At 43.4% G+C, this 27786-nt stretch overlaps 1 protein-coding gene across 1 annotated transcript in view; it reads right to left on the reverse strand.

Annotated features, from left to right (window-relative positions):
* Positions 1–11145, reverse strand: part of LOC148670411 (major histocompatibility complex class I-related gene protein-like) — a 101198-nt gene extending 90053 nt beyond the window's left edge. The window contains exons 1-3 of the mRNA XM_088631023.1: positions 11135–11145; positions 10586–10763; positions 9812–9932 (exon numbers count right to left, since the gene is read on the reverse strand). Coding sequence (XP_088487149.1) covers positions 9812–9932; positions 10586–10763; positions 11135–11145 — 310 coding nt within the window. The remainder of the gene's footprint in view (positions 1–9811; positions 9933–10585; positions 10764–11134) is intronic.
* Between the last annotated feature and the right edge of the window lie 16641 nt (positions 11146–27786).

Genomic DNA, 27786 nt, shown 5'->3' on the forward strand with positions numbered 1-27786 from the left:
CTTCACCTGTGTTATAGATATCATCTAATGTTTTTGTATCCACGCAAAACCTCGCATGAAAGTGAAGTTGATAAACTTTGCTTGTGACATATTTAACAAGGCACTGTGCCAAACTATTAAAATACATCAGAAAAGTACCCGAACTCATCTAATTGATGTATTTGAAACGAACGGATGGGAGACTTTAATATGGCGTTCTGGAAATTCACTTTTAGGAGTTTTCGGAAGTCTGGACCCAGATATACAGTGAGGGAGGAGTGCTTGACTTCCTGCTTTCAGCTCGTGCATTGTTTCTACTTGTGACCACCAACAGAGAGAGCTTTACCGGTTCAAGAAACGTCCCGGGAGTTTTCTGGGTTAAGAGGGAAGAATAAATGTAATAAATGGAGATGTTATTGCCGCTGGGGAGTATGAAGGCGGTTTAGCGAGGCGGTGGTGTGTAGAGGGAGGAGACGCGCATTCCGCACGGGCAGCGCAGAGCAATGAGTCACACCTGCTGCGCGCTGAGTCCTGTCCTATATAACCGCGGAGCCCGGACACACACAGCGTCTCCAGCCAGTGCTGGCGATTCAGAAAGGGTAGTAGTTTTTAATAATATTTCAGAAGGCGCAGAAACTGACTCTTTTGCTCAGTTGAGGCTATAGGAGTCTGTGTTTGTTTTTCAGGCTGTCGGGAGTAGTGTTTGTTATATTTTTTTTTTCTCAGAAACCGTATCAGTGGGCTGAATTTCAGTTAAACGCCTGGTTTGGAAGATCAAGAATGAGTTAGGGAAGACAGAGGTAGAGACTAATGGAAGTTATGAAAGCCATTAATGGGTTGTCTCTGCTTGAGCTTGAGTTAGACCTCAGTAGGGCAAAGTCTAGGGGTTAATTTCAACAAACTAGAAGTGAAGTATTCACAGGAAATCAACCTGTACGCAGCTGTGGTCTGAAGTTGTGCTCCACCTTAAGTCCAATTGCAACGAACATTACTGCTGTGCTTAGTCCGCAGCACCGTACTAAACCTGTTCTCAATTGCAACGAACACAAAATAATAGTTGTTGCCCTCTAGAAGTGACTAAACTAGTGACTTATTTTAAACCACCTCTTAATATGGCTTGAGCAACTTAGTACCGTACTTGGTGTAACGATGAATTGCATTCGAAGGCTCCAGAATATACAGTAGTGGAAATAGTTACCATGTACTGAATTTATGCATCCGTCGCTTGAAAACATTGTAATATTTAATTAAAGTTGCTTAACACTCATACCACATTTATTCATAATGAAGTTGATTAATGTGTGTATTTACAAAAGTGACATTTACTAATTATGTTGAATGTTAATCATTACTAGTAGCTGTGAAGTTTAAGGTGCTAGAGAGTGAAGAGAACAGAACTTAAACTATTATTTATATAAATGTAGCGTGAGGCTTTAATGTGTTCTATAAAATTGAGGAGTCAACTGGATAGATTTGTTAAATATTTTAGTGATGGGTCTCCGTATTTGTGGTTATCGGAGGAAAGCAGGGATGAGGAGGAAATAGGTTGCACCCAAGCATGTTAAAGGAAAAAAACTCAGCATCTTAAGTGATTTATGTTGGTTTACAGTCCCTTTTCTGTCCTGTGGCTGTGATCCAATGACTGTGTTGAAACAGCCAGGGTTGTGCTAGCTCTTGATGGACTGGTATGCAAACCAAATGACAGACGAGCAAAGCATTGTTTTACAATTCTGAAAGCTCGTTCAATGTGGCTTCTTGTGTTTTTATGACTCCTGTTATAGCGCTGGTCTTCTAATGTTGTTGGATTGTGCATAGGTGTCAGAAGATACCTTCATAAAGGATAAGCATGTCTTGGCAAAACAACATGCCAGCAAGCACTTCCCCACTTTGAAAGGAAGATGTTGGAACTGATTAAAGAGCTTAATCTGAACTGACACAGGAGAGAGAGAAAATCAAAATTCTGAAAAGTAAGCACAAGGCACACCCTGCTAAAGAAATGTATTGCCTTAAAAAAATGCTTAGAAGGTCAGGAACAATTGTTTTGTTGTTGGGGGTTTTTTTATTGCTCAAGTATTTTTATAAGTCTAATTTCCAGCTCTGTTAAAAATAAAACTTAACTTTACTGGTTATAAGTCGGTGTCTTTTGTGACGACTTAGCTATAACAATGGGTTTGCTTATTCATCTGGAGTGTTAAACAAAATTAATGCAGCAATAATACAGTAGTGTTTAATTTCAAATGCACAGCTGCAGTTCTCATTTGTTTCATGACTAATTACAATTGGGTATCTCATTAATAACAATGTAGCCTCATCAGATGAATTGTAGCCTAAATGCAATTCTTAAATTAAAAACTAACTGATTTGCCAGGAAATTTAGTTTGAATATAAACAAGAAACAGAAAAGTAATTGTATATTAACATGGCGTATGTATTATCCTACTAATCGGAAGTGTTCTGATGCACAGTCCCCTGCAGTTCGGGCTAATTAGTACAACAACGCCGAACCGGATTAAGCACAAGTTGAGCTGAGCTCAAACTTTGTTCCACATGTTTTTTGCTGCAATTGAACTCAGGGTGGGAGATGATCTCCACAATGTACCATACTAAATTGGTACGCGGCTGTGTTGTAACTCGGGAAGTCCATTGCAATTGACCCTATGGGTTTATATACATGGGTTTCTCTACATCCACTACCATAAGGGAGGAATGGTGAGTTAGAGGGAGGGCACCAGTTTGGTTTATCAAGAATTCACCAGACTGAGTAGAAGTACAGATCCAATCATTCAAAATGTGCAAGGTATGCTGCAGTAAATCGCAGTGCTCGTTCTGCAAAGAACTGTAGGATACCGCATGATGTATCAAAGTAGGGTGAAATATCTTGTAAAACCACCAGGTGGAGCTATGAAAGCTCTCATGTGCAGCATTTGGTCTGTTGCCAGAAAACACTTGGTTTTGAATCCCTGTCAATGCTGAGGGACAATTGTTTGTCAATTACAGAATTTAACAGTCTAAACGGTATATGCAATTTAATAATTTTAAGCTTTGTATAACCTTGTTAAACATTAAACTGATTAAAATGTACACTGAAGTGTTATAGAGGACACATGTTGTGTATTGCCTCTTACATTTAAAAAAAAACATTCATTTGAATGTGATATGAAAGATATTAATAATGAATAACACTGGATAGGCTGTAAGCTCAAAATAGTACTGTAGTCCACTTTCTTTCTAAACTTCTGCATCAATTTGTCTCATTCACCTATGATTACTTAAACATTTTGCCTGCCCTTTTCAGCTATAGTTTTTTTGAACCCAGCTCCTGGCATGAGTTTTCCTTTAACAAAAAAAGGAAAATAGTTGGATTTACACTTGTAAGAAACTTTCTGATTTTAATGGGATATGGATGATATTAATAATAAATGACATTGGATGGTCTAAATGGAAGATGTATAGAGGAGACATGTTGAGTCTTTTCTTTTCAGCTTGAAATTAACTTTTGCCTACTACTGTATATTCCATTGCAAACTCTTTATGCAACGCAGCTCCATACTTCTCTCAAAGTCTAGGCTAGGTGTTGCACCCCACTGTGTTTATGTAGATTAAACAGTTCTGCTGGGGGAGGGGAAGGAATTTTCATGCTCTGGTGTCATTGTTGCCCTTTAACATAAGGGAACCAGCAATCAAATGTCATGTTTTTCTGGACTGTAGTTTTAAATCGTGAACAAAGACGTGCCTTATGTATATGGTGTGATGTTGTATTTCCCACAAGCTATACTGTAGTAGCTTTAAAAGTATACATTTGTCCTGTATCAAAGTTTAACTTGTTCAGAGCACCCTACATTACAAACTGAGCGAATTCAACAGTATCGACGGCTAAAAGCAACATGTCAAAATGTTCCCAAAATAACAAGTGAATGAGTTGAGGATTCGATAATAGAGTAATCATAACAATAACTCCCGAGTTATTTCATACAATCCAAATGAAAGAAGGCCACTTAAATAAACATGAAAAGACTGTTTTTTCATTGACGAAAAGTAACGTCACACTCTCTCTTGTTTAATCTGATTGTTTTATTGCTGCACAGACTAAAACCAGAGAGAAAGAGCACCTCTTTCTTTGAAGCATTTTGTTTATCCTATCATGTATCAGTTTCCAATCACACAAAGTAAGTTTTGAGAATCTCCAATTCAACATGCCTATGTGTTCGTGGAGAATGCAAGGCAAGGCCCTTTTCCCTCTGGACCAGTCGACATTTACGGATGTGGTTCACTCCCAGTCACAAAATTACAAAACAGAAGAGCGGCGTAGCGGTCGGCTCTGGCTGTCCCCTCTGTGCCGACACACTGCACATTCAATCCCCCACTCCTCTTGGCTGATGGGCAAAAGGTGGACATCTGGGAGAACTGTACATGGCATTGGCATCTGTGAATTCTGCTGTGTAGATAGTGCTTCCTGAGGGGAGAGAAACAGTGGGGATGGCATCAGCCAATTTCTGGGTGGTGGTGAGCAGAGAGGACATGATGGAGTGTCCTAAGGTGGTGTGTGCTCTGCTGGGGGTGGAGGGATGTGTGGAGATATGCATTGCACCAGGCACAGCAACCTGTGTGGCAGGGAGGGGCACTTTTCAGGAGATGAAGTTCTGTTTGGAGACCCGCTGCTGTCGTAAACACTCCAAACAGGTGCTCTTGCTCTTTTTACAAAACTTTTTACTTGCTCTTTTTGAAAACAGAGACCCACAGCCTGTGGCAAAATAACGGAATCCATGTAAGAAATAACATCACACAGGAGTATTCATCAGTTGCGGAAGAGACGTCAAAATCTTTTTTCATCCATCTTACTGCTTTCTTTTTTACTGTTCCTATAGTCTTTGAATATTGTTTAGTGTGTGCGAGGCTTCCTGAAGAAGAGGCTGTGAATAAAACATTTATAATAAATTATACATTCTAGCACAGCAAAAATACCTTGGATTTTGAAATACAATCGGGTATTTCAAATGAAGCCCCTTTGTACTTTGCAGGCCAGAGCAGCTGAAGCATGACGTCTCTTCCTGTAAAAAGTCTTTACCAAGACTCTAAATATCTGACTTTCAGTTTGAAGTGGTACAGTGGATTCCAGGGCATATTCATTCTTGATTCAGGATATATATGAGTGTGCTAATGGTTAAAACTGTGTTTACATGAGGTACAAGCGGTAACATTTTCATTCCGAAAGAAAGCCAGTCTGTGCGCATTTCTCAGTGTGCACATTGTCAGGAACAACAAACCCACAGTGCCAGCAAACCTATCGATAGCCTGTAGGTACTGTCATTGACCAGGTTAAAGTTAGCTTGAAGTTTAAAAATGATTTTGGCACACCTGTAGCATTTTCACAAAACCTCTTAGGGTTATGAAAACACTTGCTTTGTGTGCAAACTACATTGTGACCGTTTTCACAGCCTTCACTATGTCATTTTTAAGCCATCAAAACTATTAGTGAGCTAATTATCTTTTTAAACCTCTGGTTTTTCATTGATGTGTAACTACGCACTAACTGGAACCCGGGGGACTGCTGTGTACACACGTTCACAATGCAAGAAATACTGGTCAATACGGCTTTGTGTGAAAAAAACAGTATATCGCCATAGGAAGCAGGACAGCGCAGTCTCCAATTACCCAGACTGTATGCACAGGAATAAAGCTTTGTTTGATTTCTGAAACCCTTTCTTAATGTCTTGTTTTCATTCAGGTAAGGGTCAACTATATATACACTATAGTGCTAACAGCGGGAAAATTAAATATATTCATTACTCAGCAGCTTAATTAAAACCGCTCCAATGATGTTCAAACCGATTTTTTACACAGAAGACTAATACAGCTTTGCATTCTGAATCTCATTTTCTCATGCTTTTAATTAATGTGGCATTCTGCGCTGGGATAGGGGTATGTTGTTCACAAACCAATAGCATTTAAACTACAGCACCCACAATGCTGCAACCAAGTGTTTTACACACCAGACAGTCCCCCTCACCTTATACAACCTTGCTTGGGGTTGTGAAACCTTTTTTTTAATTATTTTTTCAATACGGCACCATTAAACATGCATTACACTGGGATGGGGGGGTGCTATTCATGAGTCAAAAGCTTCATCACAACATCTGAAAATTTTAGATTTGACATTCTTTTTATTTCACGCTTTCTTTTAGTTTTTCCTAATTTCACATTTTAAATAAGCTGTATCTGTAGCAAATCACAATGAAGGTGTGGTATGCAGATGTGACTGTGTAACCATCAGGCACGAAGGAGAGAAAAACAAAAAAATCTCTGGGGGTCCAAGGCCTGATGATTGACCTCCCCTCCAGGTATGACAAGTAGTTACTAGAAACAGTTCACATGCACCACCATGCAGATTGACACGGTGAATTCTATTTCCTGTATTATGTCAGGCTAGATATTAATGTTGAGTATGTCCCATCCACTGGGTTGAGCAGTACAGGATCTTGAGTTTTGTAGGGACTCGTATCGGCTGGGTTCCTTGCTTCAGAAATCCAGGAAGATCCCTTGTCATGCGGAACAGAGCTCAATATCAACCAAAGGCACCGAAGAGAGAACAGTGGCAGGCATGGTGTGGAGAAAAAAATGGGTTAGACACAGAAAAAACAATTGCAACGTGGTTGTCTACTTACCCACCTGATATCTGTTTCTGCACTTCCTAAAGAATTAGATCACTCAGGATCAATAAGACTACAGAGATGATGTAGAAGACTACAGCATTGTTAAATATGCTTGAAGGTTTGGGGCATCCTACAAGGTCTGACATATTTCCACAATTTAGGGGCTGTGTGCTTAAATGCTCTGCTACCTGCTTGCTATTATTAACGTAATCTGTTCATTGATCTAGACAGCATCCTGCAACTGCCATAATCTTACTGGAAGAAAAGGATCACTTTGGTATCTAGGCTGTTCTTTTTTGATGAGTCTCCAAGCCTGGAGATGTACACGGTTTGATATTGAAAGTCAGTGGGGTTCGGACTTCGATGATGTGATTGTGTTTTTATTGTTTCGGTTAGAATCCTTTTAGTAGTGTGTCCTGTCTGAAAGGTACTGTAGAGATGGTACTATTTGGGTAACCTAATAATAAGGAATCACATTAGATACACCTCTATTTGATAGAAGCCAGTTTTCTTTGATCTTTCTTACATCGGAGTGGAATAAATCATGTCATGGTGACATACTGTTGATTTAGAATTCTTTGCACTACTACTTTGATGTTAACACTGTGTAGTAATCATATATAAAAGGGACTGTGTTGTGTTATGATGAACTTTTTTACCGTTTTCATAATACTTTGTTTGGTTTCTGGCAATAGATAACAAATGGTTTCTAGTGATTTTTTTTTGTGTTCTAGTGTTTTTCATTATTTTTTCGCAAAGTGTCTGAAAGTTTACTCTTACCCAAGAGATTTTTGGGGGAATATTGAAACTTGTACTTACATGTCTTTTGGAGTTGAATTCTGCTGAGAACACATTGACAGTCTTCTTGAGTTTCCAGCATGTCTTTTATGTAATGCTTGGGAGTAGGGGGTGGTTGCTCACTCATCAGTAGTGCCTGAAATATAAAACCGTAAGAAGGGTTACGAACTGCAAAGAATCCAAAGAATATTAATGGGTCACAGATCAAGATCTAGGTATATGCAGAATTTGACAGATCTCTCTTGATCAAACTCCTTTTTTTTTTACTTTGTGTTTTTATAGCAAGACATTATATTGTTTCTGTGCTAAATGGCAAGCTCTTTAAGGTGTTCATGTTTGTGCCTTTGTTTCTATATTATTGGAAAGAAACCTAGTAATTGATTTGATGCATCCATATCTAATCATCAATCTGATACACAGTAATTCTATCTTCGAGATGCCTGTGTCATGTAATAAATTGCAAAGATTATCAATAATCTTTTATGCCTTTTTATGCCTTCTTTGGAGTGTTTTTTAAAAAGGTATCTCTAATTTATAGAACCATTAATGCCAGAAGATAACCCTGAAATCCAAACTTCCTAACAATAACAAACAATTATAACATCCACTGGAAAATGTCATCCTATGTTTCTGTTGAATCTAAAACTACATGTCCTGCTTAAAAAACCCTTTCATAGTGATACTCACCAAACTGGGGTTGGCAAAATGTACATATCCACGTTACTTCATTCTTTGTGCTTTCATACTCTTCTTTTGAGATGCACAATTCATGGAACCAGTTTTCACAACTGTCACACTGGACCTACACAGAGTAAACCTTATATTAGTTCAGCTATCACATTTCATTGGCATACATTACACATAATAATGTTACTACCCCAAGTATCTAGGGGTAAAGGGGTGTAACATTTAGAATAATTCTTTTGGAAGCAGGTGGGTTCTGGTAAGTGACTAGGAAGCACGATAACAAAGGTGGGTGTAAAAGTGATGATTTTAAGTTAAAAAAGTGACTGGTAAGACACAATAACACACAGGGGTAAGGGAACTAGAGTGGTGCCAAAGAAAAGAAAATAACCAAACAAAATGGAGCTGGCTAAAAAAAGTGAGGGAAAGCTAACCTGACTGCAAAAGAAAACCCGAAACACACGGTCTTCTGCGTCTTCAACACCCTAGCTAACCTCCCCTGACTACTCAAAACCATACAAGAAAAATGGCACTCACCCGTACTTAACTAGTGTTACTAATACAAAATCATTTAAGTGTGTAGAATGTACCCAACAACCTGAACTAACCTTATACACAAAAGTTTACACAAAAACACAAGTGAACTAGGAATACAAATAAGGGAAAACGAGACTAATCGACAGGAACAGGGTACAAAAGAACATAAAGGTTGAACATGTAACATGTTAGGGCAAGATAATGGCAAAACAAGGACAAACACAAACAAACCAAAGTACAAAGAAATGAACAGAAAACAACAAACCAACAAAGCCAAAACAATAGCAAAACAAAGCGATAACCACAACTAAATGAAGCAAAGCAAAACCAAGCAGGACCAAAGTCAAACGAAAGGCTCTTCCTTCAGAAAACCTCCATGTTATATAGTGAATAAGATGCACGCTGGCTGAGAAGCTAATTGATCATGATGTCATACAGAACAGTGGTGTAATGGTGGGCCAATGGGGGAGGGAGAACAATCAAAGGGTCAGCAGTGTGGAACATAAAAAAACACAGACCACACACTGGGACGTAACAATTACACATACAGATAAAAATGATGTTCACTTTCCCAGTTTGTCTGCAGCACCAGTGTTTCTCCACACATCAGACACATGTCCTGGAGAGGAGCTATAATAAACATGCCAAATAGACTGATTTCTCCAATGTTATCTACAGATCATTGTTGCATAATTGAAGACCATTTGATAGAGACCTTTTCATATGCACTTTCCTGATTAGGTGTTCTACTGCTTCTTAAACTGCACATTGTCATGTCTCAGAATACTCCTGTCAACACCTGTTACCCTTTTTTGTGTCAGCGTGTGTTGCTATGATTTTAAGGGGGCACATGATCACACAGCTATCATTTTTCAGTTTGCTTTGCTTCACTATGGGCAATTTAGACCCACACCTTTCCCAGACAATGGTTGTGTCAACCACGACGAAGGCCAAAGTGTCATTGAATTTTAACTGTGCGAAATGTGATTTAATTAACTTTTCATCTCTGTGTTATATAGTACAAAAAGGATACCCAAATGAGTTCTGCATATAAATAAATCGAGAATCTTTTTTCATTCAGACTTGTTACATAGACAGAACATGCTTCAGGAAAACAACATACACCAATAAACGCAGGCAATGATGATCAAATGGTACAATACCTGAAGCTTCAAGAATTCTGATTGACAGGTCTTCCCGCAACTTTCTTATTTCTTTGGCGCTGCTGTTCATCTCGATGTATGTTGGAATATCCAGGAAATTGTTCACGATGTCTGCGCCCATCTAACAGACGAAGGTTTGTCACAATTATTATTTCCCTAAAAATCTCTCATACAATAGTTTTGAGACAGTCCAAAATTTCTGCATGGAAAGGTTATGCTGACCTGCATCACAAAGACCCCACAGCTTGAGGCATCTGCTTGCTTGGTGTGACCAATCACGCTTGGGTGCCAGATGATATTCAACCAGTCTTCTTTTCCTAGGACGTTCCTTCGCATCTTGAAAATCCCTGTGAATCAAAATAATAGGTTATTGATAAATGAGGACATATTTGTCATGCTGAATTTGAATGTGAAATGCATGTGTGCCCGTGTAGAGTTTCACCACGAAACCAATGCTTGATTTTTTTACCTGAAACTTTTTGCCGCTGCAGTGGAGTCTGCCATCTCGTCACTCCCCATAGGGTCGACCACAAAGACTTTCTGGGATGGAGCACACAGATACTGCAAGAAACAAAGGGCCCATCATCAGACATGAAGTTGCATTTAATGTGGGGCCAGACACACAGGCAGTTTCAGGAGTTTAATGTTGTGGAAACAAAACTTTTTAATATTTAAATATTTTATTTATATTTATATATTATTTAACATGTAATATTTTGCAAACCTCAGCAAAGACAGTCAGAAAATGACCTAACAGTACTTTTTTTTTCCTACATGACACTTTGACCTGCTTGGTGTCATGGAGGGGGTGACTGCGGAGGATAGGGATTCTATGCGGAGCTCTTCGGAAGGGTAACGATAGGCGAAGGCGTAATCGGAGAAGTAGCTAAGTCCAAAATCCGGGTAGTCGTAGTAGGAGCGTTGGTACAGAATCGGTAGGCGCGGGCGTCGTCTGGAAAGAAGAGCAGGGTCCAAAATCCAGGAGAGAGTAGTAGGCGCGTAGGTACAAAGTTGGGAGGCAAAGACGTAGCAGAAGAACAGCAGGGTCAAGATCCAGGAGTCAAAGAGTAGTATCACAGAATGTAAACTAGGAACTAAGCTCAGGGAGAATATCTCAATCGTGAGCACTGAAAGGGGATCTGGCGAGGGTTTAAATAGAGGAAAGATTGGTGCGTGCACGTTTGGGATGGGAGGAGCTCGTGGGAATGCATGAGTGCCTGCCTGCGGGGGTGCAATTCATGACACTTGGTTTTCTGTTTATTACACAGCAGTATTCACAATAATATTTTAGGAAAAGTGCACTGTCACTATTGCCTTGGATACTCACTATCCATGTCCGCCTTTTTTAACAGGAGAGGAACCAATACATTGTAATTTTTTTAGATGCAACAGGGATAATCACTTGAACTGTGTTATGGTTCCAAGTGTAATTATAAACCTATGCTGTTTTGGATTACCTGCACCACACTTACCAACAACTTCCAATGGACACCAGTGTTAAAAAAAAATAATTATGGCTTCATAGTTTTCAAAGTTGACCTGTAATGAAAGGAATGACGAGATTAGCACGACAGGCTGCCTCACATGGATGGTGTGCTACCTTTGAATTTTGATTTCTGACTATAAAGGTAGTTTCTTTAGGCAGCACCATGGGCACAGTTGTGACCTGTTTTGATTGCTTGTAGCTCTCCTTGTTTCTCTATTGATAAAACAATCATCAGTTAGTGAAAAACCATGTTTGCCTCTCACTAATGTAATCCATCAACATTTGTGTTTGATGTCCTTACCTTGGACAAAAGTTGTCTAGCCATGTGCTCTCTATTCCCACTTATGATTACACTAGTTGTGTAGTGGTTCATTAGGAAAACCTTCTTCCCCAAGTCCATGGATTCTTTCACTACTTGAAAGTAACACTCAATGGTCTTATGGAACAAGCAAATACAATTGAAGAAGATATGATTTCACGCACTCACACACATTTGATTACACAAAAGCTCAGAAACCTTAACAAACCTTGCAATCAAACACTTTCATCTCACCTCGCCTATGAGCCACTCATCTGGTTTCAGAGACACAAACTCTGAGTGTCTGAGAATATATGTGTCTGCACTGTGCATGGATGGCAAAACTGCAACCACTAATTCACTCGGATTGATGTTCCAAAGGGCGTGAACCTAAAAAAGATTTACCAAGCCAAAAGCATACACAAGAGATCACTGGAGCTAACATAACGAAAATTGAGATTACACACCACTATCAACAAGTATAACAAGTTAGAGAGAAACGACAAAGAACACCTACAGTAGTAGAAGATGACATTCATAAGCTCTGAAAAAGAAGTGAATGTCCACACAGAGAAATATTTGAAATACAAATCCTACCTTCTTTCTGAAATCTGTTTTCTCTTTTATAAGTTTTGAGATGGGGCGTGCATCACAGTGTGGTGTGATCACTTCAGTCATGCCCACGGCAGCTTGCTTGGGTGACACTTTCCCTTCTTCTTTGTGCTGCCATTCTTTACATTCTGTGGTTCCTGATTTCCCCTGCTGTACTTGCAGGCCGTTGCTGTCATCTGGCGACTTTTCACTTGTTTCAATATTTCTATTGCTAACTTTTTTTTCCTGTTTTCTCATTTTTTGGGGGATTGGAATTTTCTGTGGTGCGCTGTAGAATTTATTTTTTGTTTCTTTGCCTACACCTGGTGCTCTCTTTGCCCATTGTTCCTGTGCATGTTCATGACGTGTTTTAGTGGTGATCAATGGTGCCATCAAAACCTTTTTGGGGAGATCATTTTGGATTATATGTTCTCTGTACCACCCTAGAGGGATTTTCTCATCATCGTAATAAACTCTGCTGGCTTCAGTTTCCTCCTGTGCTGAAGTATTGATTGCTTGACAATGCCAAACCAGGTCTCAACATGACAGTAAGTGGCTCTTGTTTGTGCTACCTCTGACATTGATATGTCTTTTTTGCTGTCTGAAGCATATCTTGTCAGGTCACCCAACAAAATTCCACTCCACAGTGGAAATAATGCCATGTATCTTTGCAACAGAAATCTAATTCTGTCTTCACAGAAATAGGGGTTCACATTGTGTTGTGTCCCATAGTCATCATGTCCTTGAACTGATATGCTGTCTTCATAAATACCTTTGAACTCCACAGCGAAAGGAGAGCAGCCCAGGTTGCCTCTCATTTTTGGGTATAGTACCTCATCTGTGTCTTTGACTTCTGCTTCCTTTTCCATCTGGTCTGGTGTGGTTGTTTGAGAAATGTAAGCGTTAAGTAGGCAGACACTAGTTTGGACTTCAGTTGTGAACCTCCTGCTTGAGAGTACAATACACATGTGTTTGAAAACATTTCCGCTGACACTCAAATTTGTGCTGTTTTGCAGGATGGCAAAGGAAAATGTTGCAAAGTCTCGCAGTCCTTTGTCTGTTGTTTTTTTACTAATTGCTTGAGAGACAGCCTTTATGACATGGGCAGAGCAAAGGTGCAAAACAGTGAACATCTGAAGTTCTGTGTACTTAAGTTTGCCTTGGCAGACTTTCATTGCACGATTTAAGTATGCATGGATGGTGTCCCCATTGAAGGCAAAAAAAACACTGTGAATCAGGGCCCAGCTGTAGTCAGTTTCTACATGCTGCACTCTCTTGGTAGTACATGTTGAGATGTCAAATTTACGTAGCCAACGTTCTATACTGACAATGGTGTGGTCAGTTGTCAACATTTCAGACACTGGTAATGGAGGCTTTCTTTTCCACCTCCAGGTAACGTAAGACTGTATTACAAAATTCTTTTGTTCTCCGATGGAATTTTTCTGACTACCCCTCCTGTTGCATCCAGGTAAAGGATGACTTTCTCCTTCATCTTTAGATGGGCAATAAGAATTCACATACTCTGTTCTGTGTAAAGATAGGCAGCAAATGTGTCTAACTGCAAAATCTGTATATATCCTGAAAAATGGACAGTGTTGAAGTCGCATGCTTTCATATATTTTTGTGCCATATGTAATTCAATCACTGGATCATAGTGAATGCGTTTACTGTTCCTGAACTCTGATGAAATGACTTTCAGCACATTCTGTGTTAGTGGTTTAGATAAATTGCCTGCTGCAATTTCAGCAAGCGGAGTTCTGCTCAGGTTCCTGTAGTACACATTGCTGATTCCTTTTGTGAGGGCACTGGCAATCTTTCGACGATAAGGCTGACGTGCTTGTTGAAATTGTTTCCCTTTTACTGTGCTGTATTTGCCCTACTTGTACAACATAAATTGTGATGTCATCATTGCCCATTGGTTTGTGTCTTGTTGTCATTATGTATTTTACATTGCAGGACCTGAAGGTACAGACTGCTTTTATCATCAGAAAGTTTTTTTTTTCTGCTGTTCTCTTTCCTGATGTATTGGTATTTAAAGGCTATTGGGCAGCAAGGATTTATCTTCCTGAACTCGATATATAAGATCTGGGTCCATGGTCGTCTTAGTTTAGATGTACCTTTTAGAGGTGCTATTTTTCTCCATTGTTCAGCCTTTAGACATACTTTGAAAGTTTTAGGCAAAGACATAATCTTTCTTAATCTTCTTTTATCCTGAGGTGACGTCCCAGATGAGCTTGCCCCCTGGGAATATTCACTGTGCTCTTCAGGCTTTTTTTCTGATTCTACACAGATTTGTTTTCTCCCTCTAACATGTCACCACTGTCTGTGCTGCCGTGTGCTGCCCATGCATCTTCTGTATCTTCTGATGAACTTCTGAGCTCTGTGTTGCCTTCCAAACTATGTCCCTCACTTTGACTTGAAATACTGACTATAGATTGTGTACTGTCATCTGGTTTGGAATCCCTACCAATACTCTCCTCTTTCTGCACCCTAAGCACTTGGGTTCTTACTTTTTTTCTATCTTCATGCCAAATCACTGATTGTTGCTGGGGCAATCCTCTCCAAGGACTCTGTTTGACAGTGTTGACCACATATTGTCATTACAAGTATTTTTTTTTCGAGTTTAGAAAACTTCAGAAATTCATTGATCATATTCCCTACTCCACCAGCCCTTGACCACAGGTCTGAGGGGTGGGTAGTGTGGTGCAGGTTCTTGTCCCATCCTGCTCTTGGTCTTGTTAGCTGGTATGGCTTGGTTTGGGGGTGTTTATACCAGAGTGGTCCAGGAGGGGGTTGCAGGTGTCTCGGGGGCATTCTTGATTTTCTATGACTTCAGGTTGATTCTGTTTGTTCTGAGTGTCTTGGTTATATACACTTGTGTGTATAGATGAAAAAGCTATTGAAGAGCACCCCGTTCATCTCCGTGAAAGTTGGAAGTTTTGATGTTCAAAAAATCCTAAAAAGAGAATTAAAGTTTCACACAACAAAGCATGACTGTGAAAGGTCAGGAGGCCTGCCTTGTGTGCACAACACTTGATTACAGTAAAAAAATCATGAAGCCATGAAGAAGACCCACCTGTCCCAGTGTATTACCTGTAGTGTTATCTTCAGAAAATCATAAAAAATAAAGAAAGGGGCCACAGCCACAGCAAGGTTGTATGAGGTTCGAGGGCCTGTCTGGTGTGTAAAACACTTGGTTTCAGCAGTGTGGCTGTTGTATTTGAATTGCTATTGAGCCATGAAAAAGACCCACCTATCCCAGTGTATTACCTTTAGTGTTATCTTCAGAAAATCATAAAAAAATAAAGGGGCCACAACCCAAAACAAAGCTGGGAAAAGTCAGAGGACCTGCTTAGTGTGCAAAACACTTACATGCAGCATTGTGGGTGCTGTGATTTAAATGCTATTGGTTTGTGAACAGAATACCCCTATCCCAGTGCATTGTGCCACATTAAATAAAAGCACGAGAAAAAGAGATTCAGAACACAAAGCTGTGTCAGCGTTCTGTGTAAAAAGTCGGTTGGAACATCATGGGAGCTGTTTTTAATAAGCCGCTGAGTAAAGAATATTTTAATCTTCCTGCTGTCAGTAGTATTGTCAATATAGTTGACCCTTACCTGAATGAAAACAGGACGTAAAGGAGGGGTTTCAGAAATCAAACAAAGCTTTATTCCCGTGCTTACAGTCTGGGTAATTGGAGACTGCGCTGTTCTGCTTCCTATGGTCATATTGACCGTATTGAACAGTATTTCTCGCGTTGTGAACGTGTGCACACAGCGGTCCCCAGGTTCCAGTTCGTGCGTAATTACGCATCGATGAAAAACCGGAGGTTTAAAAAAAGATAATTAGCACACTGATAGTTTGGTGTAGAGGCTGTGGAAATATCCGCAAGTCGTGGTCTTTAAAATGCATTTGGTTTGAAGGCGTTCTGTGCTTCCATTGCGAAGATATGGACAAAAGAATATTCGAGTGTGGTCAAAAAAACGTCATAAAAACGACAAAGTGAAGGCTGAGAAAGCATTCACAATGTATTTTATACACAAAGCTGTGTTTTTGTAATTCTAAGAGATTTCGCGAAAGCCCTACAGGCGTGCCAAAATCGTTTTCTAACTTCAAGTTAACTTTTCCCCGGTCACGTTTTGCACGTTCGAGTAGTTTTAATGCGGCTCCTTCGTACACGGTGCTGATCTTTTGGAAAGCAGGAGGCAAAACCAACACGTTCTCATACCGGATGTTGAAACCCAGGCCGCCTGGCTGAAAACCAGGAATCCTAACCGCTAGACCATATGGCAGCGAACAACCATGCTGTTCCCGGTATCATGCAAGCAAACTACATAAATATGAGAAAACACGCAAGAGAGTTGTCACTCAGAGTGTCGAAGGGTCGATGTATACTGGGGCTCACTTGAAATGCAACGTCAGGACTTTTCCGAATTATGTCACACGAAGAGAGCACAGCCTTTTCCATCCTACCATATGTGTCTCGGTAACTCGCCGTGATCGTATAGTGGTCAGTACTTTGCGTTGTGGCCGCAACAACCCCGGTTTGAAGCCGGGTCATGGCAGAATAGGGGCGTCTGCTTTTACTACTTGTACGAATGAAGGCAAAAAAAAGCCAATCGATGTGAACGAACGGCGCTTTACAGAGGAGTACTGCCTGACTGGATCGTTGATGAACGACAGAGGCCACTGCGACCTCTGTCGGTCTTCTCGGTTTTCTTCAATGACTTACTAAGGATCTTCTTCACATTCGCCCATGCAGGGGAAGCCAGTTACACCAAAGCAAACGCAGGAAAGTGCATTTCAAGCAGAGACCAGGAGGGACTTGTTTACACCGAGAGTGGTCGGAGAATGGAACAATGCGCCCAGCCCTGTTGCTGGAGCTGATTCTTGATGAGATCTTGGGCTCACTAAGAGGCCCCCGCTGGATGCTAATCTTTCTGTTGTTCTTGCAGGTCCTGCGCTGCTTTTGAGCCGAAAGAGCTCGTCCTGGTCTGTCGGCACAGCCCAATTGCAAATGATCGGCTCCGCGTACAGAAGGAACGTGCGTTTGGTACAAGAGTGCATGAAGGCACCGGAAATACATTGGGAACAAATGACCGGTCGCTCAAGACCTCTGTGAAGTACAGGAGCGTGCAAAACGAGGCTGTTTCCACCCGGTCTCGGACCAGGGACCTTTCGCGTGTTAGGCGAACGTGATAGCCGCTACACTACGGAAACCTGCAGGGACCGCTGCTGGTGTCTCGCTTGCGTTTCGGGCTGAGAAAGGGACACGTCACTTTAGGCAGGGGGCGCTGGAGAGAGGAACAAAGGGCGCGATGAAACAAAATGTCAAAACTCGGGATCGAACCAGGGACCTTTAGATCTTCAGTCTAACGCTCTCCCAACTGAGCTATTTCGGCAGTGCGCAGAGCCCACAGCCACCTGCTCCAGCCTTCCTGTGTTGCGGCATGAGCGCACCAAGAGTAGCGGGAGAGTGTTGCAGGAACGTCACTCAGAAGGAAAGCCACCCAGGTGCGCCCTCTGAGCTCTGTCCAGCGCATCTTCCTCGCATGGACTTCTGCCTGCGACGGGCAGGAAACAATTAGCAAGAACAGAATGACACCCCATGGGTGTCTCATGACCACACCTTAGGTTGTGACACGTGCAGGTGTGAGGGGTTGCCGGGCTACTTTGGAGCAGAGCTTGGGCGGAGGGGGGGCGGGAAAGCAGACAAAGAAGTGACACCTCAAGGTCTGCACGATCACAGCTCTCCGCCGCCCCAGGCTTCCGCTCGATAAGCTACTGGACACACCCTCCTCACACAGACCGTGGAAAAGCCCCCGAGTGGGAGGGCTCTCTCTTCCTCCCAGGAGCTCTTGAAAATGACACACAGACAGGGCGCGGGGAGCCGCCGCCTGCAAACACGGCTCCAGGCAGGACTTCACTCCGCAGGAGCCGCAGAGCAGAGGAGATGGGGGCAGCTTAGCTCCTGTGCAGAGACCTGAGCTGTTGTTGCTGCGGACGCTGTCTTTTCTTCACTCGGGGTAGGAGTGAATGTTGAGTTGCCCTTAGAAATGAAGCAGAGCACTTCAACGACACGGGTGTGTGTGTGTGCGCCCTGGTGATTCTGGGAGACAGATCGAACCTGGGCTAAAAGAGAGGGGGCTTAGCCCTCTTCCATTTGCTAGTTCAAAGTTGTACAACCCATTTGTATCTGCTAGGTGGCGCAGTCGTCGTGCACAAAGAACGCTTTGAAAAGCGTCAAAGGCAAGTCATTCCGAGTTGGTCGTTTGTGTTTTCCGTTCAGACGCGAAATGCTGAAATGATCTCTCGGCTCCTCGGTTGTCATTTCTGCTCCGTAAAGGAATTACAGCACGCGTCGCCTTCCAGCACGCTGGGTCGGGACATGATGCCGGGGGTCGGCACATCCGCTGTCTTCCTCATTAGTATAGTGGCAAGTATCCCCGCCTGTCATGCGGGAGACTGGGGTTTGATTCCCCAACGGGGAGTATCTTTTCTTTCACCTCCTTAGAGAAAGGACTGCCTTTCACTTCTCTGTTTTCTTTCATAGCATCGTGCACCTTTTCATTGCTCTCGCTTTCAGAGCCTCCGCACAGCACACGACTCGACATCAGGAAGCACATTGAAGTGAAAGCAGGAAGCGCTGTGACATGCACTGTGCAGATCCTGCCACACTAAGAGGTGAGTGGGTCTGTTCGATGCACGAAGAACCCTTTGATAAGCGTCAAAGACAAGTCATTCCGAGTTGGTCGTTTGTGTTTTCCGTTCAGAAGCGAAATGCTGAAATGATCTCTCGGCTCCTCGGTTGTCATTTCTGCTCCGTAAAGGAATCACAGCATGCGTCGGCTTCCAGCACGCTGGGTCGGGACACGATGCCGGGGGTCAGAGAGAGCGATGTCTTCCTCGTTAGTATAGGACCTGTCACCTATCCCCACCTGTCACACGGGAGACCGGGGTACATCAGGACGCGCATTGAAGTGAAAGCAGGATGCGCTGCGACATGCACTGTGCAGATCCCGCCACACTAAGAGGTGAGTGGGTCTGTTCGATCACAGCGCTAGGCGAATCCCCAATCCCCTTTTGTGCGTGGCGACAAAAGAAGGCTGTTTCCACCCGGTTTCAAACCGGGGTCTTTTCGCGTGTGAGGCGAACATGATAACCACTGCACTACGGAAACGGTGGTAAGATGTGCCCAGCGGCCCAGCGCTGAGCTTCGCCAATGCGATTCAGCTGCTTCCAGTGCCTTTATTGGAGTGCGCTGATGGACCGTGCTCTCTCTCCAGAGACCAGCACGCCTGTCATGGACGGAGCAGGAAAGGCGGCGCCACATTCTACAGCCCTCTCCAAGCAATCGATGTAATCGGGCTACTGAAGTGGAGAAAATCGCCTCTCCAGAAAGTGCAAATATCATCTTGGAGACTATAAATCCTGTTGCTGAAGGTCAGCCCTGTCTACCAGAGTAACCCTCCCACAGCGATGATCAGCTCGTCTCACACGCGAGAAGTTTCGGTTGGAAACAAGCGCCCCCTCTTCTCGCACGTTTTGCACGTTCGAGTAGTTTTAATGCGGCTCCTTCGTACACGGTGCTGATCTTTTGGAAAGCAGGAGGCAAAAACAAAACGTTCTCATACTGGATGTCGAACCCGGGCCGCCTGGCTGAAAACCAGAAGTTCTAACCGCTAGACCATATTTCAGCAAACAACCATGCTGTTCCTGGCATCATGCAAGCAAACTACAGATGCAGCCATTCAAAGTGAGCGGTACAGACACGTACTGCAGGTAAGATGACACGGGGTACCGCGGTGCGTGATTGGTTGTCCGACAGGGGCACTCGTGGTCCGTTGGTCTGTCGTAGAAAGACTTACTGTAAACGTCTTTACTGTGCCCGTTGTAGATATTGAATTTTACCACTGAAAGGAAATCTTAGTAGCTGAGCATAAAAAGAATAGGAGCATACTGTAACGCGTGTGAAGGCCATAAACGATATTAATTTTGGAACATAAACATACAGTATATAGCTGGTCTTGGTACTTTAAAGAAAAAAATACACACCAGTATTCCATTTCTCCCTAAACATTGTAAGCTTCGAAGTCTTTAACTAACGTGATACCGGAGTCAACAAGCATACTTTTAGAATTTGATTAAAAGGGAATATAATATGGAATCGCGTATCTAAAGAATTTATTAACGGTATGATTATATTCGTGTACTGCGACAGGGCTGTGTAAGGCTGTTTCGCCTCCCTGTTCACGCGAGTTGTCTTGTAGCCTACTGGTCTAGGTGCGTGACTACCAACTGGCGGGTTGTGTGTTCGAATCCAGCTGGTGCTGGACTTTACTCTTAACAAACATTTCTTCGAAAAAATAGGTAAGCGATATTATGGACAATCAATTGACTTTTATATTTCAAAATATCGCAACATGATCGATATTTGCGATATTTTGAACATATCTTCCCTTCTGACAGCGGTTCCTGCTTCTAGTGTGTGTGTTTGTGCAACAGAGTACATTTTTATAGAGAAATGGAGGCTGGACAGTATGCGTTACAAAATAAACATTTATATTGATTTAAATCGTGTTCTGATTTAAATCGCAAACGCGTGTTTAATTATGTGTTTTTTAATCATAATCAGGCTAATGCATTTCTACATTTTCTGTATGAACCAGCTTAGAGGTTCATACAGAAAGACAGCTTGTGTTTAAATTGAGTGTAAGGTAATTTATGCTTCTAAAGTCATGGTCAGCATTTATTGTACTGTGCTGTAAACTTTTTCTGTGCCTAGTCACATTATTTTATAGCGTTTTTATTGCGTTATTAAATCCGGTGGCGCTGTGTGTTAGTTTCCTGACTCCCATTATTTAAACTGCGACACTGATCATTCATCTCTAAATAAACTTTATTTTATATAGCGTTTTAAGCGAATAGGTAATTAGATTGCTCTTAAACCTAATCGCTTTTTCTACATAAACACAGCGTGATTGCTCTCTGAAAATGCTTTTCCTTAAAGCGATTCGATTGAGGGAGTAGCCCAGCTACCACTTAACACTGTACTTCCTACTTTGAATACCTGTGAGACCGGTTTAATTCGTCACAGCCAGCACTCCGGGAGTTCATATTGCTTGACTAATTTTAAAAACTAAGTTATAAATGCAAACGCTTCCTCGGTGCACTGCTCTGGTACGCCGGGTCTTACACAGTGCCTGTTGGCAGTAAGCGTTACAATATACATACCCAACACTGCTTGTACCCATCTGTCATGCAAATAAAACACCTTGAATTGAATTGAATTGAGGGAGAGAGGGGGGTAGTGGGACAGATATACTGTAGACAGACTCAAGGCAAATAAGATACTTATGGGTACGCAGGCATTCACGACAGCAACATACGAAACGTTTGCACGTACTGTATAGTTAAGTTATAACTTGGTTTTCAAAGTGCAACGAAATACAATATTGTTGTTGCTGCTGTTCTGGTTGTTTTTATCCCGTAAAGCGTTTTGAGAAGCCACCTTTAAAGGCGATATATACTGTAAAACCGCTGATTCTTATGGAATGTGTTCCGCAGGAGATTCAAATTTTAATTTATTTATTTTTTAATCGCGTATCTTAGGAAATTATTTATTGTCGTCATATTTGGCCAGGGCTTTAAAGAGAAGGCGCGCCAAAAAATGTCGGTGCCGTCGTCTCCGCTTTAAAGGTACCCCCGTGCTGGAAGAATTTGACCTCAGAACGTTTGCCCAGCGTAGTTATAGTGGACATAAAAACAAGAGTTCGCTGGCATTATATCCTAGAAGACACAGACCTGGGGAAAAGACCGTGAGCCTGTCTCTAAATACTAATAATACAGTATGTGATCTCCTGTCCCAGCCTGAGGAACAGACAGTGAGCCTGTCTCTCAATAATAATAATACAGTGTGTGATCTCCTGTCCCAGCATGAGGAACAGACAGTGAGCCTGTCAATCAATAATAATAATACAGTATGTGATCTCCTGCTCCAGCCTGAGGAACAGACACACAGACTGAGACTGTCTCTAAATACTAATAATACAGTGTGTGATCTCCTGCTCCAGCTTGAGGAACAGACAGTGAGACTGTCTCTCAATAATAATAATACAGTGTGTGATCTCCTGTTCAAGCCCAAGCGAAGACACAGTGAGCCTATCTGTCAATAATAGTAATACAGTGTGTGATCTCCTGTCCCAGTCTGAGGAACAGACAGTTAGCCTATCTGTCAATAATAATAATACAGTGTGCGATCTCCTGTCCCAGCCTGAGGAACAGAGAGTGAGCCTGTCTCTCAATAATAATACAGTGTGTGATCCTCTGTCCCAGCCTGATGAACAGACAGTGAGCCTGTCTCTCAATAAAAATAATACTGTGTGTGATCCCCTGTCCCAGCCAGAGGAACAGACAGTGAGCCCGTCTCTAAATAATAATAATACAGTGTGTTATCTCCTGTCCCAGCCTGAGAAACAGTGAGCCTGTCAATCAATAATAATAATACAATATGTGATGTCCTGTCTCAGCCTGTGGAACAGAGAGTAAGCCTGTCTCTCAATAATAATAATACAGTGTGTGATCTCCTGTCCCAGCCTGGGGAACAGTGAGTCTGTCTCTCAATAATAATAATACAGTGTGATTTCCTGTCCCAGCCTGTGGAACATACAGTGAGCCTGTCTCTCTATAATAATAATACAGTGTGTGACCTCCTGTCCCAGCCTGAGGAACAGAGAGTAAGCTTGTCTCTCAATAATAATAATTCAGTGTGGGATCTCCTGTCCCAGTCTGATGAACAGACAGTGAGCCTGTCTCTAAATAACAATTATACAGTGTGGGATCTCCTGTCCCAGCCTGGGGAACAGTGAGCCAGACTCTCAATCATAATAATAATACAGTGTGATCTACTGTCCCAGCCTGAGGAACAGACAGTGAGTTTATCTCTCAATAATAATACAGTGTTATCACCTCTCCCAGCCTGGGGAACAGACAGTGAGCCTGTCTCTCTATAATAATAATTCAGTGTGGGATCTCCTGTCCAGCTCTGAGGAACAGTGAGCCTGTCTCTAAATAATAATAATACAGTGTGTGATCCTCTGTCCCAGCCTGAGGAACAGACAGTGAGCCTGTATCTCAATAATAATAATAATAATAATAATAATAATAATAATACAGTGTGTGACCTCCTGTCCCAGCCTGAGGAAGAGACAGTGAGCCTGTCTCTCAATAATAATAATACAGTGTGTGATCTCCTGTCCCAGCCTGGGGAAAAGACAGTAAACCTGTCTCTCAATAATAATAATCTAGAGTGTGATCTCCTATGTTAGCCTGAGGAACAGACAGTGATCCTGTCTCTCAATAATAATAATCCAGTGTGGAATGTTCTGTTCCAGTCTGAGGAACAAACAGTGAGCCTGTCTCTCAATAATAATAATAATAATAATACAGTGTGTGATCTCCTGTCCCAGCCTGAGGAACAGACAGTGAGACTTTCTCTCAATAATAATAATACTATGTGAGCTCCTGACCCAGCCTGGGGAACATACAGTGAGCCTGTCTCTCTATAATAATAATTCAGTGTGGGATCTCCTGTCCAGCTCTGAGGAACAGTGAGCCTGTCTCTAAATAATAATAATACAGTGTGTCATTTCCTGCCCCAGCCAGAGGAACAGACAGTGAGCATGTCTCTCAATAATAATAATACAGTGTGTGATCCTCTGTCCCAGCCTGAGGAACAGACAGTGAGCCTCTCTCTCAATAATAATAATACAGTGTGTCATTTCCTGCCCCAGCCAGAGGAACAGACAGTGAGCATGTCTCTCAACAATAATATGAAAAAACTGTGTGATCTCCTGTCCCAGCCTGAGGAACAGACAGTGAGCCTGTCTCTCAATAATAATAATACAATGTGTGACTTCCTGTCCCAGCCTGAGGAACAGACAGGAGTGAGCCAGTCTCTCAATAATAATAAAGCAGATTATGATCTCCTGTACTAGCCTGAGGAACAGACAGCGAGCCTGTCTCTCAGTAATAATAATACAGTGTGTGATCTCCTGTCCCAGCCTGGGGAACAGTGAGCCAGACTCTCAATCATAATAATAATACAGTGTGTGCTCTCCTGTCCCAGCCTAAGGAACAGTGAGCAGTCCTAATAGTTACCGCTTTCCCGATTTATCTCAGCAGCTTTAATTTCGCCTGAAGCGCAAGCAACTTGTGAGAACAGGTTGGGTTTGCTGTGCTCAACTGGCTCGGCATCTTCGTGTCGTAGCGCCGCAACGGTGTTTTTTTCTTTCCTTCTCTTTTCAGCCCGGAAGAAACATTTTACTTGTTCCTTTTGTAGCCTACGCATGCCGACGCCTGTGTTGTGTTGTGGATTTTCTCCTTCTTGAATTTGTACTCCTCCTCCCTCTCTCTCCCTACCTCTACCTCTCCCTCTCTCTCCCTCTCTCCCTACCTCTCCCTTTTCCCCTCCCTACCTCTACCTCTCCCTCTCTCCTTAACCCCCTCTCTCTCCACCTCTCTCCTTATCCCTCGCCCTCCACCTCTCTCCCTCTCTCTACCTCTCTACCGCTCTACCTCTCTCTACCTCTCCCTACCCCTCTCTGCTCTCTTATTTTCCAGACAGAAATCCAGCTCCGTCCCTCCTGTGGAAGATTGGTGATGCAGGATGAGAGCCCCTAACCGAGAGCACTGCAGCGGCAGGTTCTGTGGTCTGTTTCAAATCAGCCCGCAATGAGACACCGAGGAGAAATGAAGAGCCCCAGTTGCGCTAGAAAATCACCCGGGAAAGAGACTTTCAATGTAGGAAAAAAAAGTCGTTAGTAACGGACATAATATGTTTGTTTTGTTTTTTTAATCACTGCGATGTGTGACTAAGCTCATACTACTAAGAGTTGCCCACTTTGTCTAGATCTGGTAACCTGCTCGTCGCTGGTGGGCCAGATCGTGTCCCCCATCACTATACTGGGGCAATAGGACCCACACAGACCGCAGGGTGAGCACCCCCTGCTGGCCCCACAGAGAGGGAGAGGTAGAGGTAGGGAGAGAGAGGAGGAGTACAAATTCAAGCAGAGGCCTGAGTGGAGCACTGTCATATGGCCCTGACATCAGTCCCTCAACTCTCTGCATAAAGCAGTGTCTTATGACCATGACATCCCACCTCCACCACTCTCAGTGGAAAGCACTGTCGTATAACCATGACATCCCACATCCACCGCTCTCTGCGAAAAGCAGTATCTTCAGGCCCTGCCATCACACCCCCGCCACTCTCTGCGCAAAGAAGTATCGTCAGGCCCTGACATCCCACCCCCGCCACTCTCTACGTAAAGAAGTGTCATATGGCCCTGACACCCACCCCTCCACACTCTGCATAAAGTAGTGTCGTCAAGCCCTGACATCCCACCCCCGCCACTATCTGCGTAAAGCAGTACCTTCAGGCCCTGACATCCCACCCCCACCACTCGCTGTGTAAAGCAATGTCGTTTGGCCCTGACATCCCACCCCCGCCACTCTCAGCATGAAGCAGTGTCTTACGGCCCTGACATCCCTCCCCCACCACTCTCTGCGTTAAGCTGTGTTGTCAGGCCCTGACATCCCACCCCCGCCACTCTCTGTGTAAAGCACTGTCGTATGGCCCTGACATCCCACCACCGCCACTCTCTGCGTTAAGCTGTTTTGTCAAGCCCTGACATCCCACCCCCGCCACTAACTGCGTAAAGTAGTATCGTCAGGCCCTGACATCCCAATCCCGCCACTCTCTGCGTTAAGAAGTGTCGTATGGCCCTGACACCCACCCGTCCACTCTGTGCTTAAAGCAGTGACGTCAAGCCCTGACATTCCAGCCCCTTCCCCCCCGCGTAAAGCACTGTCATATGGCCCTGACATCCCACCCCCGCCACTATCTGCGTAAAGCAGTATCGTCAGGCCCTGACATCCTACCCCTGCCACTCCCTGCGTAAAGCACTGACGTATAGCCCTGACACCCACCCCTCCACTCTCTGTGTAAAACAGTGTCATATGGCCCTGACATCCCACTCCCGCCACTCTCTGCGTAAAGAAGTGTCGTATGTCGTATGTCGAGGTGAGGTGAGGTGCGACACGCCGGAGCCCCGACGCTGCTAATGCGGAGCACTTGTTGAACTGGCATTGAAAGGACGTGTGCGCACGGAGCGAGCCTTCCCTGCGGCGGAGCGTGGAAACTTTCTCTCAGCGCTGCAGGAGTTGTGTGCGCTGCAGCGGTGCCGAGAGAACAGCACAGAAGGCAGCAGGCTCTGGAGAGCGGGTAAGAGACGGAGCCTTGTGGGCAGGCGAGCAGGCCCGTTTTTTGGAAATTACTGAAAAGGCTCCGGTGTTTGTTCGGTTTGTGGCAGGCGCACGACGCGAGCTTGCGTAGCGATCTGCCGGTCTGGTGTTATGCAAATGAGGCCGAATTGCATCCCGGGACATGCTGCGAATGCGCATTGGCGACTGCAGATGTGTAGGAAACGGCGCACTCGTTTTCTCGTTTTGCCCACCCTTTTGAGTGTTAGTGTGGCGTGTGAGTGTGCGAAAGAGTGGGCCCGGCAGGAGGCAGTGGCGTGCGTGGCGAGGAGCTGGCCTAGGCTGCGCGCTTTGTGCTGTGGGTGCTGGCCGCTTGCAGGGCCTTATACAACTTATACTTACCTGGCAGGGGTGATACCTTGATCATCCTGTAGGTGGAGTAGTTGGATTGTTTTCTTGTTTTGTGGAAGCAGTGTTTGTTTTGCAGTTTACGAAATGACAACTTTTGGATCCCGCAAGAATGTTGTGCGTTTTGAGCTTTTGGATGACCTCTTCATGGATCGCATTCAGTTCAGCAGAAAAGTGTTGCAGAAGGAACTTGGCTTTGAACCTTGGCACTTGGATTTCATCTTCGCTTTCCCAGGTCAGAAAGCATTTGAGGTTGTTTTTGCTACCTATTCTCTGTTTGAACAATGTGTGGATGTGTTTGAGGCAAAAAGAGGGAGAGTTCCTGCCCTTGAGAAGATCAACTTGCAGCCTCTGACACAGAGAGAGAGGAAAACGGTGCATGTTGTTATGTTCTCGGATCTGGCAAAGACGGAGGACATTCACACCTGGCTTAACCAGTACTGCACCGTCCACCATGGAACTGAGGTTAGAGATGTTGACGGTATAAAAACAGGAGCAAGGAAATTCAAGGTTTGCTTGCTACCGGACAATGTAAATGGAGGCTTAAGGCACCTGCCCTCTACAATCCGGCTGGGCGCCTGCAATGGCTATGTTTTTTATGTGGGACAACCAAAAGTGTGTCGGTGCTGTGGGACACCTGGCATCGTCCTGCATTGATAAATGCTGCAAGACCTGTGGCAAACAGGGACATTTAGCCTCCGACTGTTCAATGCTGCCAAAGTGCAATTTATGTGGCTCGAAAGGACACGTTTTTAAGAACTGCCCTCACGCCTACGCCAATAAACTCAAAATGAGAAAGGATGAGGCAGTGCTTGTTTCAGCCAAACCGGCCCGAAAATCCAAAGCAAACAACAAGTCAAACAAAGAACCCTTGTTGGACAAAGACTCTCAGCCTCCAGCCAGGATCAGTCCTGCTGTGCTCCGGGGCCGGTG

This window comes from Lepisosteus platostomus, chromosome 5, assembly GCF_059453375.1.
Source record: "Lepisosteus platostomus isolate fLepPlt1 chromosome 5, fLepPlt1.hap1, whole genome shotgun sequence".
NCBI classification, from domain to species: domain Eukaryota; kingdom Metazoa; phylum Chordata; class Actinopteri; order Semionotiformes; family Lepisosteidae; genus Lepisosteus; species Lepisosteus platostomus.